Source organism: Pipistrellus hanaki, assembly GCF_964339955.1.
Source record: "Pipistrellus hanaki genome assembly, contig: scaffold_68, whole genome shotgun sequence".
NCBI classification, from domain to species: domain Eukaryota; kingdom Metazoa; phylum Chordata; class Mammalia; order Chiroptera; family Vespertilionidae; genus Pipistrellus; species Pipistrellus hanaki.
Window position 1 is genome coordinate 51027 of NW_028182267.1, and position 15000 is coordinate 66026.

General features: G+C 59.5%; 1 protein-coding gene across 1 annotated transcript in view; it reads left to right on the plus strand.

Moving 5' to 3' along the window:
* Positions 1-15000, plus strand: part of MXRA5 (matrix remodeling associated 5) — a 28903-nt gene that overhangs the window by 11537 nt on the left and 2366 nt on the right. The window contains exons 4-7 of the mRNA XM_084907374.1: positions 99-3907; positions 4172-5279; positions 6613-7546; positions 13683-15000. The exon at positions 13683-15000 is cut by the window's right edge and continues 2366 nt beyond it. Of these exons, the coding sequence (XP_084763500.1) occupies positions 99-3907; positions 4172-5279; positions 6613-7546; positions 13683-15000 (7169 nt within the window). The remainder of the gene's footprint in view (positions 1-98; positions 3908-4171; positions 5280-6612; positions 7547-13682) is intronic.

Here is a 15000-nt window from a genome sequence, read left to right on the forward strand (position 1 = left end):
GCTAGGGCTTCCTCCTTTCCTCCCCACCTCTCTCTCTCTCTCTCCCTCCCCTCGCTCACACCACATCTCCCCACTTACCCCCCCCTCCTCCCCCCCAGGCGTCCTCAAGTGCAAGAAGGACAAAGCCTACGAGGGCGGTCAGCTCTGCGCTGCCTGCGCCAGCCCCCGCGCTCTCCTCGGCCGCGAGCTCCACTCTCTCCGGGACATCCCCTGCGCCCGGCCCGCCATCGAGTCCCCGCTGAGGCCCAACGCGACCGGCAGTGGCAGCAGCAGCAACAGCAACAGCATCTTCGACGAGGAGGAGGAAGAAGAAGGAGAAGCAGATGAAGATGCGGATGCCGACAGCATGCTCCCCGCGGCCGCCGCCCTCCTGTCCCCGCCCTGGACGGTCGCCTTCAACATGACGGACGAGCACGGCAACACGGTGAGCCTGGCCTGCGGCGTCCGGCGGCCGCCGGGCCTGGAGGCGGTGCGGCTGAACCAGACGGAGTCCCAGGAAACAGAGGTCAACGCCACCATCGCCTTGGAGCTCTCCTGCCCCATGACCCGGGACAAGTACGAGAAGCTCTGGAAGCTCATCGCCTACTACAGTGAGGTGCCCGTCACCCTGAACAGGGAGGTTACTGACGCCGATGAGCCCGCCGCCGCCGCCGCCGCCGACGGCCATGACACCCCCGGGGGGGCAGCCGCCTCCTACAGACAAGACTCCGACGCGGACGCGCTGTACTACACGGGCGTCCGCGCCCGCGTGCTGGCCACGCCCGCCTGGATCCTCCAGCCGTCCGTCCGCCTGCAGCTCAACCGCCGCCAGAGCACGGCCCAGAGGGTCCTGCTGGCGTACCGGTCGCCGATGTCCTGGTCGACGTCCGGCAGTGAGGAGGACACTGGGAGGGCTCGCGGCCGGAGCTGGGTGATGATCGAGCCGGACCCGGACGCCCCGCGGGCCCTGGCGGTCCTCGAAGGCTCTCCGTGCGAGCTGGCGTGTCACGTGCGGGCGTCGGAGCGCCCGTCCATCGCCTGGCTTCTCCCGGACGGCTCCGTGCTATCGGCGTCCGCCCATCGGGACGCGGACCGGAGGTTCTCCATCCTGACCGGAGGCGGGCTGAGGATCCGGGCGGCCCAGCGCGCGGACGCGGGGCTGTACCGCTGCCTGGCCGCGGTGCCGGACGAGACGGCCGGCCTGGCCTTCCGGGTGGTGGTGGTGCCTCGGACGGCGCCGCCCCCCGAAGACGGACGGGCGGCGAGTGTCCCCAAGAATCCTGGCGAACCCCTGATGCTGCCCTGCTGGGCGCTGGCCGTGCCCGAGGCCCAGCTCAGCTGGATCCTTCCCAACCAGAGGATGGTGCATGCTTTGGCCAACACCTCCAGGGCCTACGTCCTGGCCAACGGGACCCTCTCCATCCCCGAGGTGCAGGCCGGCGACGGAGGCTTCTACAGATGCATCGCCGTCAACCAGCAGGGGGCAGACCAGCTTACGGTGGGCGTCGCGGTGAGCAGGAGAGGGCCGGGGCGGGCCAGGGCATCCAAACGGGGTCGGCGCCCTGGCGGGTCCCGGCCCAGAGGAGGCGTCGTAGAGGACGAAGGAGGCTCGGGCATCGGCCCCCCTGGAAACACCCCTTCGAGGAGGGTCCCGCACCCCAAGGACCAGAGGGGGCACCGGAAGCCGAAACCCTGGAGGCACCCCGAGAAGGAGCCGGAGGCGGCGGAGAGCCGGGTCGCCGAGGGCCGCCGCGGGTTCGAGTCCAGGCGGAGGGTCCACGTGGCCAGCAAGCAGATCAACCCGGACCACTGGGCCCACATCCTGGCCCGGGTTCGAGGGAGGAACCCCCCCAGGGACGGGGGGACCGTGGAGACCGCCACCGCGCCCGCCAAGAGCACCTACGATGCTACACCCGTCCGTCCCATCCTGCCTCCTCCTCCCTCCGGGTCCCCAGCGCCCCACAGGACAGCCGGCCCTGAGGACGAGTTCTCGGCAGACGCTCTGTTCGTGGCCGGGGAAGACTCCGTATCCGGGCCTGGCGTCCTGACAACGGAAGCCGGAGCCGCCAGCCCTGATCTCACCGCCTCCGATCGACAAGAAGCCATCGGCGACGACGATGATGATGACGACGAGGAGTTTTCTGAAAAGACACAGGGTCTGCCTCCGTGGGCCACCCCAGGGCCATCGGAGGCGCCTTTTGAGTCTTCGACGCCCCAGATCCTGGCCCCGACCGATGAGGAATCCATCAGCGATCACATGCCCATCGACAGCTGGTCTACTCCAGCCATGGACAACTGGTCTACCCAGTCCATGGACAACTGGTCTACCCAGTCCATGGACAGCTGGTCTACCCAGTCCATGGACAGCTGGTCTACCCAGTCCATGGACAGCTGGTCTACCCAATCCATGGACAACTGGTCTACCCAGTCCATGGACAACTGGTCTACCCAGTCTATGGACAACTGGTCGACCCAACCCATGGACAACTGGTCGACCCAACCCATGGACAACTGGTCGACCCCAGCCGTCGGCCCCACCATCGCCACGGAAGACCGGTCGATGACGGTGGTAGATGTTGGGCCTGTGCCCGAGCCGACATCTCGTGAGAACACGTCCACCTCGGCGGCCACCTCCGTGGGCCCCTCGGACCCCGTGCCTTCCGCGGACCCCGAATGGGAGACCCGTCCACCGTTGGAAGAGGAGGAGACCGAAGGACAGGGCTCCCGAGGGTTCGCCCCAACGCCCGCCTTGTCCGCGGTGGACCCGTGGGCCGGAAAAGGCACAGAGGAGGACCCTCGGAAGCTTCCGGAAGGAGTTACCCCGGGCAGAGCGCCCCCTGGCTCCCGAGGGTCCAGTTCGCCTCCCCGGAAACGGCCCCAGGGCGGGGGCAGGAGGCGGACACGGCCCCACCGCGGCCGACAGCGCCCCAAGGCGACACGTATGCCCACCACATTCGCCCCGACGGGCACCTTCTCGGCCAGACCCACCCAAGACCCCGAAGCCGTGACCCCCAGGCGAGGGGACGGTTGGTCGGCTCCCACCTCCTGGGGGCAGTCTTCGGCGGGGACCCCCAAACAGGTGGGTGTGGAGACGCCCACGGAGCCCGCGACCAAGGGGACCCCGCGGAGAAAGCACGGGCGGAGGCCGAACAAACACAGGCCCGGCACCTCCACGGAGAAGACGCCGACGGACGCCACCAGGACACCCCGTCCGGACACGGCCCAGGTGTCCACCACCTTCTCCCTGGGAATCGGGGGCCCCCATGAGGCCATGACAGCAGCAGCAGCTTCTAGCACCACCACCACCACCGCCCCCTACACGCCCCCAACTCCGGCCACGTCCACGCCCGCGTCCGAGGAGAGAGAAACGGAGACTTCCGACGACTCCGACATGCGTGACGCCATGCGTGAGCCCGTCATCCGTGTCCCGGCACCGTCCGGGTTCGAGGTCTCCACCGTGAGAGACACGAAGAACGAATTCTTAACGTCTAGTGTTCCGGGAACGGAAAACCGGGGTCCGCCGAGGACGGCCCAGCCCGGGCGTCTCCAGACGGACGCCCCTGCCACCCCCTCTTTGGAGACCCCAACACACGCGTCACCCTCTCCCCAAGAGTCGGGGGACCCGGGTCTGCCCTCGGAGGCCCCCCCGTCCGTGTCCGTGGTGCTTTCTACGCAAGAAGGCGTGGTTGCTTCGTCTACGCAAAGCACGGGTGTAGACGCAGCTTCTCGTCGGGATGGATCCGCCACCCGTGGTCAGGGTCCTGGTGTCCTCACGCCAGCCCCGTCCCCAGCCACCCGTCCCATGACTGTGGATCCCGCCACCACGGAGACCATCAACCTCCCGTCAAGCCCACCACCTCCTCCAGTGTCCACGGATTCCTCCAACCCCGTGGGGGTCCCCAATACCCAAACGAAGGAGATGGAGGAGGTGGAGGAGGAGAAGGAGAAGAAGGAGGAGGAGAAGGAGAAGAAGGAGAAGAAGGGGGAAGAGGAGAAGGAGGAGGAGAAGGAGAAGGGGGAAGAGGAGGAGGAGGAGGAGGAGGAGAAGAAGAAGGGGGAAGAGGAGAAGGAGAAGAAGAAGAAGAAGGGGGAAGAGGAGGAGGAGGAGAAAGGGGAGAAGAATAAGAAGGAGAAGAAAGAGAAGGAGAAGGAGGAGGAGGATAAGGAGGAGGAGAAGGAGAAGCAGAAGAAGAAGGAGAAGGAGAAGGAGGAGGAGGAGAAGGAGGAGGAGAAGAAGCAGCAGAAGGAGAAGAAGGAAGAGGAGAAGGAGAAAGAGAAGGAGAAGGAGGAGAAGGAGAAGATGACACAGCCAACATGGTGGCCAGTACATGACCCCACCACCCCATCTCCCAGGACAGACAGCGTTCACGTCACTCCAAGCCCGGAGGCCATCGCGAAGGCCGAGAAGACCACACACATCCTACGTGGCCCTGATGGCCACCACCACCACCCTCTTCTCCCAACCCAGCCGGCCAGAGTCTCCGGGCCACCCATCCCTCCGAGGGGCACCTGGAGACCTCTCTCATGGAGCACAAGGAGCCCCTTCCGATACCCCACGACCGTCCATCCACCGCGTCACCACGGAACCAGCAGGCTGGGCGTCATGACAACGTCCCCATGGCGGGTTCTGCGGGACCGCAAGCTCTCGGCGACGACGATGGTGACACTGAGACCAACCCCTTCCAGCCAGGCCAGCACCGTGGACCCGTGGCGGACTGCGAGGCCCCTCCCGGCCACGGGCCACGGCTCGAACCCAACCCACCACAGCCACGCCCAGCCGTCCGGCTCCAACAGCCTCCCCGACGTCAGGCCCCCTCACCCGTCCAGCGGGCGGTCCCCGGACTCGCTCAACAGGTCGCCGTCGGCCGTGACCCCCAAGACCCAGACCCCGGCCCCTCCCGCCCCGGGGACCCGGGTTCGAGCCGTCCACCCGTTCGCCGCCGCTGACCACCGCATCCGCACTCAGACCATCATCTCCCACGTGGACTTGGGGCCCCCGGCCCCGCCGGCCCCTCCGTCCCCGCCACCGCCGTCCTCCACCCCCCCTGTCCCCTTCGTGACAGCCCCCGCCAGGCCGCCTTCCGGAACCTTCCGTCCGGGCGGGGCCAGGGTCTTCTCGGCCGCGGGAGGGCCCCCGGCTGCGGCCGCGGCGTCTAAGCTCTGGGCTGCAGGAGAGGCGCCCAGGATCGTCAGCAAGTCGCCCCCGACAGTGACCGTCGCGGCCGACGCGGACGCTGTGATTCCGTGCGAGGCCACAGGGAGGCCAGAACCGTTTATAACCTGGACCAAGGTCTCCACCGGTAAGGGGGCGGAGCGTCTGTGTGTGTTGTTTGTTTGTTTGTTTTGTTGATTTTTCGCAGAGAGGAAGGGAGAGGGAGAGAGAATCAGAAACATCGATGATGACAGAGACACATCCATCCGCTGCCTCCTGCACGCCCCCCACTGGGGATGTGCCCTCAGCCACCAAGCTCCATGCCCTTGGCCGGGAATCGAACCCGGGACCCTTCCGTCCGCAGGCCGACGCTCTATCCACTGAGCCACACCAGCCAGATTGAATTTCTTTGTCTTTGTCTTTTTTAAAAAATATATATATATTGTTGATTTTTTTTTTACAGAGAGAAAGGGAGAGGGAGAGAGAGAGCTAGAAACACCGACGATGAGAGAGACACATCCATCCGCTGCCTACTGCACGCCCCCCACAGGGGATGTGTCCGCCACCAAGGTCCATGCCCTTGACCGGGAATCGAACCTGGGACCCTTCAGTCCGCAGGGGGTGCTCTATCCACTGAGCCACACCAGTTAAAGCTATTCTATTGATTTTTTACAGAGGGGAAGGGAGAGGGAGAGAGAGCTAGAAACACTAATGATGAGAGAGAAACATCGATCAGCTGCCTCCTGCACGCCCCCCAATGGGGATGTGCCCGCCACCAAGGTCCATGCCCTTGACCGGGAATCGAACCTGGGACCCTTCAGTCCGCAGGGGGTGCTCTATCCACTGAGCCACACCGGTTAAAGCTATTTTATTGATTTTTTACAGAGAGGAAGGGAGAGGGAGAGAGAATCAGAAACATCGATGATGACAGAGACACATCCATCCGCTGCCTCCTGCACGCCCCCCACCTGGGGATGTGCCCTCAGCCACCGAGGTCCATGCCCTTGACCGGGAATCGAACCCGGACCCTTCCGTCCACAGGCCGACGCTCTATCCACTGAGCCAAACCGGCTTCAGCGTTCATGTTTGTTTGTTTGTTTGTTTGTTTGTTTTATTGACTTTTTACAGAGGGGAAGGGAGAGGGATAGAGAGCTAGAAACACCAATGATGAGAGAGAAACATCGACCAGCTGCCTCCTGCACGCCCCCCACTGGGGATGTGCCCTTGGCCACCCAGGTCCATGCCCTTGACCAGGTGGAATCAAACCCGGGACCCTTCCGTGTCCGCAGGCCGGCGCTCTACCCACTGAGCCACAGCGGTTTCGGCTGATGGATGTTTCTCACTCTCTATCTCTCTCCCTTCCTCCCTGCAAAAAATTACTAATAAAATTTAAAAAAAAAATTAAAAAAATGGGGGGACATTTCTCCGCAGCCTCACACCTCTCCCCTCCCCTCCCGTGCTTCTTGGTCCTTCCCTTGCAGGCGCCCTGCTGACCCCCAACACCCGCGTCCAGCGCTTCGAAGTCCTCAAAAACGGCACTTTTCTCATCCGCCGGGCGCAGCCCCAGGACCGGGGCCAGTATGTCTGCACCGCCCAGAACCTGCACGGCGCCGACCGGCACTCCGTCCTGCTGTCCGTGTCCACCCAGCTCCCCCAGATCCTGGCCCCATCGCAGACCCAGACGACCCAGACCCAGTACCAGGACATCACCGTGTCCGTCGGAGACACCATTTCCATGGAATGCCTGGCCCGGGGCACCCCGCTGCCTCAGATCTCCTGGATCTTTCCCGATCGCCGGGTCTGGCTCCAGGCGTCCGCCGCGGAGAGCCGGGTGACCGTCCACCCAAACCGGACCCTGTCCATCAAGGACGCGACCTTCTCCGATCAGGGCGTGTACAGGTGCGTGGCCAGCAACGCCGGGGGCGCCGACAGCCTGGCCATCCGTCTGCACGTGACTGCACTGCCCCCCGTCATCCAGCAGGAGGCGACGGAGAACATCACGCTGGCCCCCGGCCTGAGCGTCCACATCCACTGCGCGGCCAGGGGGGCTCCGGCCCCCGCTGTGCGCTGGCTGCTGCCCCCCGACGGCACCCCGATACGGCCCTCGCAGTTCCTCCGGGGCAAGCTCTTCCTGTTCCCCAACGGGACCCTGTACATCAGGAACCTGGCCCCCGGGGACTCCGGGCGGTACCAGTGCGTGGCCGCCAACCTGGTGGGCTCGGCCCGCCGGGAGGTGGCCGTGAGCGTGAGGCCCCCCGGGGCGGCCGCCAACGCCCGCATCACCGGGAGCTCGCCCCGCAGGACGGACGTGCGCTACGGGGGCACCCTGCGGCTGGACTGCAGCGCATCCGGCAAGCCCTGGCCGCGCGTGCTGTGGAGGCTGCCCTCCAAGCAGATGGTGGACGGCGTCTTCAGGTAGGTGCGCGGCCCTGGCTGCTGGGGAGGCGTGCAGCCATTCCATCCATCCATCCACCCACCCATCCATCCATCCACCCATCCACCTATCCATCCATCCTTCCATCCACCCATCCATCCACCTATCCATCCATCCTTCCATCCACCCATCCATGTATCCATCCATCTATCCCATCCATCCACACATCCATCCACCCATCCACCCATCCATCCATCCATCCATCCATCCACCCATCCACCCATCCATCCATCCACCCATCCATGTATCCATCCATCTATTCCATCCATCCATGTATCCATCCATCCATCCATCCTTCCATCCATCCATCCATCCATCGCGCTCCTGTGAGCCATCCATCTATCCATCCATCCACCCACCATTGTACTCCTGTGCACCATCCATTCATTCATCCATCCATCCATCCACTCATCCTTCCATACATTCATCCATCCACCTATCCATCCTTCTGTCCATCTACCTACCTATCCATCCATGTATCTGTCCATCCATCCATCCAGTCTTCTCCTATCCATTTATCCATCCACCTATCTATTATTCTGTCCATCCATCCAACCATATTGCACTCCTGTGAGCCATCCGTCATCCATCCATCCATCCCTCCATCCATCCATCATCCATCATCCATCTGTCCATCCACCCACCATTGCACTCCTGTGAGCCATCCATCCATCCATCTATCCATCATCCATCCGTCCATCCACCCACCATTGCACTCCTGTGAGCCATCCATCCATCTTTCCATCCATGTATCCATCCTCCCACCCATCCATCATTCATCCGTCCATCCACCCACCATTGTGCTCCTGTGAGCCATCCACCTACCCACCCATTCATCCACCATTGCACTCCTGTCACTCCTGTGAGCCATCCATCCATCCATCCATCCATCATCCATCCGTCCATCCACCCACCATTGTGCTCCTGTGAGCCATCCATCCATCTTTCCATCCATGTATCCATCCTCCCATCCATCCATCATTCATCCGTCCATCCACCCACCATTGCACTCCTGTCACTCTGTGAGCCATCCATCCATCCATCCATCCATCATCCATCCGTCCCATCCACCCACCATTGTGCTCCTGTGAGCCATCCATCCATCCATCCATCCATCCATCATCTATCCATCCATCCACCCTCCCATTCATCCACCATTGCACTCCTGTGAGCCATCCATCCATCCATCCATCCATCCATCCTCCATTGCACTCCTGCATGCCCCTCTCCTTTCACAAATGGAGACAGCCCCTCCCGGGGCAGGTCTCTCCTTGGGGTGCCCTTGGGCAGGGTGAAGGCCCACAGGTCCTGCTCCCCATGTGCGCTGGTTCTGGGGGTACATGAATTTTCCACACAATAATGCCTGGTCTTTATAAGCTAGAGTGCCTGTATGCCCATGCTTACATCGGAGTTCGTTCTCTCTCTCTCTCTCTCTCTCTCTCTCTCTCTCTCTCTCTCTCTCGTGCTAACATGAGGATATTTTTCCCATTGAATTTTTTACAGAGTGGAGAGGGAGGGAGAAGGAGGTGAGGGAGAGAAACATCGATGTGAGATACAGACACATCCATGGGTTGCCTCCCGCGTGGCCTGACCAGGGTCCCCGACCTGGAGCCCACACACAACCCAGATCCAGGCCCTTGATCAGAATCAAACACCCTGGACCTCTGAGAACCCCTGTAACCACTGAACCACACAGGCCAGGGCCTATGCTTTTTAGTTTAAATAATCGATAGTTTTAACTGTATAATTTTTTTTAAAGTATATTTTATTGATTTTTTTTTTTTTTTTTTTTTACAGAGAGGAAGAGAGAGGGACCGAGAGTTAGAAATATCGATGAGAGAGAATCATCGATGAGCTGCCTCTTGCAAACCCTCTACTGGATATGTGCCTGCAACCAAGGGTACATGCCCTTGACCGGAATAGAACCCGGGACCTTTCAGTCCGCAGGCCGATGCTCTATCCACTGAGCCACACTGTCTGAGCTCTATCATTTCTTTATTTTTATTATATAATTTAAGTGTGCTTTCATTGATTTCAGAGAGGGAGGGAGGGAGAGACAGAAACATCCATGAGGAGAGAGACTCATCATCAATATTTCTAACTCTTTCTCCTTCTCCCTTCCGCTCTGTTAAAAAAAAAAAAAAAAAAAAAAAAATCAAGTATATTAAAAAGAAAAGTAAAATAAAATTTTATTTTTATTGATTTCAGAGAGGAAGGGAGAAGGAGAGAGAAACATCCATCAGCTGCCTCCTGCATGCCTCCTCCTGGAATCAAACCCGGGACCCTTCAGTCTGCAGGCCCACACTCTATCCACTGAGCCACACCAGTCAGGACTCTTATCATTTCTTTCCTTATTTTTATAATTTAAATGTGTTTTTATTGATTTCAGAGAGGAAGGGAGAGGGGGAAAGAGAAACATCCATGAGGAGAAAGAATCATGGATCAGCTGCCTCCTGCACGCCCCCTCCTGGGGATGGAGCCCCCCAACCCAGGCCTGTGCCCTTGACCGGGAATCAAACCTGGGACCCTTCAGTCTGCAAGCCGACGCTCTATCTACTGAGCCACAGCAGTCAGGACTCTATCATCTCTTTCCTTATTTTTATAATTTAAATGTGTTTTTATTGATTTCAGAGACAGAAGGGAGAGAGAGAAACATCCATGAGGAGAGAGAAACATCCATCAGCTGCCTCCTGCACGCCCCCCACTGGGGATGTGCCCGCCACCAAGGTCCGTGCCCGCCACCAAGGTCCATGCCCTTGACTGGGAATCGAACCCGGGACCCTTCAGTCTGCAGGCCGACGCTCTATCCACTGAGCCACACCAGCCAGGACTCTATCATCTCTTTCCTTATTTTTATAATTTAAATGTGTTTTTATTAATTTCACTGAGGGAGGGAGAGAGAAACATCCATGAGGACAGAGAATCATGGACCGGCTGCCTCCTGCACGCCCCGTCCTGGGGACAGAACCCCCAACCCCGGGTAGGCGGCCCTTGATCGGAATCGGACCCAGGACCCTTCCGTCCGCGGGCGCGCGCTCTATCCACTGAGCCGCACCGGCCAGGGCTGCGTGGCTGTGTGTGTGGAGGTGGCATTGGCATGCCTGAGACAGCAGTGAGGATGGGAGAATCCACCCTGGGGCCGTTCTACCCCTTTGTCTCCCTGTGAATCACCGGTTTGGACAGCTGACGATTTATCTTCCTCATTCACGGTTCCCTGAACAACCCAGGTGTTTTAGGAGCCAGCAGCAGCTGGAAACGTTGAAACATGCAGATACAGGAGTGCCCCAGAGTGCATTCCATTCTGATTACGATCTGGGGGCGGGAATAATATTGATTTTCTACAGAGAGGAAGAGAGAGAGAATCAGAAACATCGATGAGAGAGAGTCATCCATCAGCCGCCTCCTGCACGCCCCCAACTGGGGATGTGCCCTCAGCCACCAAGGTCCATGCCCTTGACCGGGAATCGAACCCGGGACCCTTCAGTCCGCAGGCCGACGCTCTATCCACTGAGCCAAACCAGTTTCAGCTGGGTTTTTTTTGTTTTGTTTTGTTTTGTTTTAAAGATTTTAATCATGTTAATCTAAAAGAACTGACCACTCACGCTGGCTGCTGTAGCTCAGTGGATAGAGCGTTGGCCTGCAGACGGAAGGGTCCTGGGTTCGATTCCCAATCAAGGGCATGGACCTTGGTAGCCGGCACATCCCCAGTGGGGGGTGTGCAGGAGGCGGCTGGTGGATGATTCTCTCTCATCGGTGTTTCTGATTCTCTATTCCTCTCTCTTCCTCTCTGTAAAAAAATCAATAAAATATAATAAAAATAAATAAATAGATAAATAAATAAAAATAAAAAAAATAAAAGAACTGACCACTTGCCCTCACTGGTGTAGCTCAGTGGATAGAGCGTCGGCCTGCGGACTGAAGGGTCCTGGGTTCGATTCCCGGTCAAGGGCACATGCCCGGATGGTGGGCTCCATCCCCAGTAGGGGGCGTGCAGGAGGCAGCCGATCCATGATTCTCTTTCCTCGTGGATGTTTCTGTCTCTCTCTTCCTCTCTGACATCAATAGAAATGTATTTTTTTAAGTAAATAAATACATAAAAATTTGGGGGAGATTTAGCAAAGCCAGTGTGGTTCAGTGGTTAAGCACTGACCTAGGAACCAGGAGGTCAAGGTTCAATTCCCGGTCAAGAAGGGCACAGGCCTGGGTTGGAGGCTTGATCCCCAGTAGGGGGCGTGCAGGAGGCAGCCGATGCATGATTCTCTCTCCTCATGGATGTTTCTCTGTCTCTCTCTTCCTCTCCCAGCCTCTCTGAGATCAGTAAAAATATATTTTTAAAAAACTATTGTAGCCGAAACCGGTGTGGCTCAGTGGATAGAGCGTCGGTCTGCGGACTGAAAGGTCTCGGGTTCGATTCCCAGTCAAGGGCATGTACATTGGTTGCAGGCACATCCCCGGTAGGGGGTGTGCAAGAGGCAGCTGGTTGATGCTTCTCTCTCTCATCGACGTTTCTAGCTCTCTATCGCTCTCTCCTCCTCTCTGTAAAAAAATCAATAAAGTATATTTAAAACACACACACACACAAAAAAAAACTATTCTATAAAGGTCTTTATATTTAAAAAAAAATTTCCGTTGTCCCATCCCTAACATGTAATAATCTAAGCCTTCTTGGACATTAGGCGTTTTTTATGCATTAGGTTAATGTAACCACTAGGGGTCGGCCTGCAGACTGAAGGGTCCCGGGTTCGATTCCTGGTCAAGGGGCCCGTTTCTCTGGGTTCTGGTCAGGGTGCGTGCAGTAGTCACCCTATCGATGTTTCTCTCTGTGTCTCCCTCTCTCCTCTTCCTCTCTCTCAGAAGATCCATGGGAAAAATATGTTTGGTTGAAAATTCACACACACACACACACACACACACACACACTCACACACACGTTATTCTCAGTGACGTAAGTCAGCCAGAGAAAGGTAAATATCGCATGACCTCACTCATGAACAGCATACACCGATGGACAGAAACAGATCCAGAGACAGAGGCGCACCGATCGGATGCTCAAACCTCAGAGGGAAGGCAGGGGAGGGTGGGGGTGAGGGGAAGAGATCAACCAGAGGACTTGTCTGCATGCATAGAGGCCTAACCGATGGACGCAGACACCGGGGGGCTGAGGGTGAGGGCAGGATTGGGGATGGGGGAGAGCAATGGGGGGCTAAGCACATGTTTGTAATGCCTTAATCGATAAAGGAGGAGGAGGAGGAGGAGGAGATGGAGGAGGCGGAGGAGAAGATGAAGGAGGAGGAGAAGGAGGAGGAAATGGAGGAAAAGGAGGAGATGGAGGAAAAGGAGGAGATGGAGGAGAAGGAAGAGGAGGAAGAGGAAGAGATGGAGGAGGAGGAGGAGATGGAGGAGGAGGAGGAGGAGATGGAGGAGGAGGAGGAGGAGATGGAGGAGGAAGAGATGGAGGAAAAGGAGGAAGAGGAGGAAGAGATGCAGGAGGAGGAGGAGATGGAGGAGGAGGAGGAGATGGAGGAGAAGCAGGAGGAGATGGAGGAGGAAGAGGAGGAGATGGAGGAGTAGGAGATTGAGGAAAAGGAGGAAGAGGAGGAAGAGATGCAGGAGGAGGAGGAGATGGAGGAGGAGGAGAAGGAAGAGATGGAGGAAGAGGAGGAGATGGAGGAGGAGAAGATGGAGGAGGAGGAGGAGATGATGGAGGAGGAGATGGAGGAGGAGGAGGAGGAAATAGAAGAGGAGGAGGAAATGGAGGAGATGGAGGAGGAGGAGGAAGAGATGGAGGAGCAGAACAAGGAGAAGGAGGAAGAGGAGTAGATAGAGGAAAAGGAGGAGGAGGAGGAGATTGAGGAGGAGGAGGAGAAGAAGGAGGAGATGGAGGAGAAGAAGGAGGAAGAGATGGAGGAGATGAGGAGGAGGAGGAAGGAGGAAGAAAGAAGAAAGAACAACAACAACCACAAACTGTGACCTGGTTCTTAGGTCCACGCCCAGCCCCTGTGACCTTCCATCTCTAGGCGTCCTGTCCACCTCATTCCTTTCTCTTCTTTCTTTCTTTCTTCTTTTTCCCCCCCCCCTCCCCCCCTCCCTCCCTCCCTCCCTCCCTCCCTCCCTCAGCCTGGACCCCCGCGTCCGCGTCCTGGCCAACGGCACCCTCGTGGTGCACGCCGTCACCGAGCGGGACGCGGGCGACTACCTGTGCGTGGCGCGCAACAAGGCCGGCGATGACTTTGTGGTCCTGGGCGTCAACGTGGTCACGCGGCCCGCCAGGATCGAGCAGAAGGACACTGGCCACCACCACCACCATCCCCACCACCAGCACCACCACCAGCACCACCGGGTCCCCTACGGAGGCGACCTCCGTGTGGACTGCGTGGCCTCGGGCCTCCCGGACCCCGAGATCTCCTGGAGCCTGCCGGACGGGAGCCTGGTGCACCCCTTCGCGCAGTCGGACGGCGGCGGCGGCGGCGTTGGCGGCGGGGCACGTTCCAAGCGTTACGTGGTGTTCCACAACGGGACCCTCTTCTTCAACGAGGTCGGCCTCCGCGAAGAAGGCGACTACACCTGCGTCGCCGAGAACCGGGCCGGCAAAGACGCCATGACCGTGCGGGTCAAGGTGGTGATGGCGCCCCCTGCCATCCGGAACAAGACGCACGCCGTCCTGCGGGTGCCTTATGGCGACACGGTGTCACTTGCCTGCGAGGCCAAGGGCGAGCCGCCGCCCAGGATCACCTGGCTGTCGCCTGCCAACAAGCTCATCCCGAGCGGCCCCGCCGACAACTACCACGGCCCCGCAGACAAGTCTCATGGCCCCTCAGACAAGTCTCATGGCCCCGCAGACAAGTCTCATGGCCCCTCAGACAAGTCTCATGGCCCCGCAGACAAGTCTCATGGCCCCGCAGACAAGTCTCATGGCCCCGCAGACAAGTCTCATGGCCACGCAGACAAGTCTCATGGCCACGCAGATAAGTACCAGGTCTACCGAGATGGCACGCTGCTCATCCAAAAGGCCCAGAGGGCCGACAGCGGCAACTACACCTGCGTGGCCCGCAACACAGCCGGGGAGGACCGCAAGTCGGTGTGGGTCCAGGTCCACGTCCGGGCGCCCACCATCAACGGCCACGCCGAACCCCTGGCCGTGGTGAGCGAGGCCGGCCTGGTGGGCAGCCGGAAACTCATCGACTGCCTCGCCCGGGGCGTCCCCGCGCCCCGGGTCCTGTGGGCCTTCCCCGAGGGGGTCATCCTGCCCGCCCCGTATTACGGGAACCGGGTGACCATCCACCGCAACGGGACGCTGGACATCCGGAGCCTGAGGAGGAGCGACGCCGTCCGGCTGGCCTGCATCGCGCGCAACGAGGGGGGCGAGGCCCGCATGATGGTGCAGCTCGCCGTCCTGGACGCCACGGACACCCCGGCGTTCCACGACCCCGCCGAC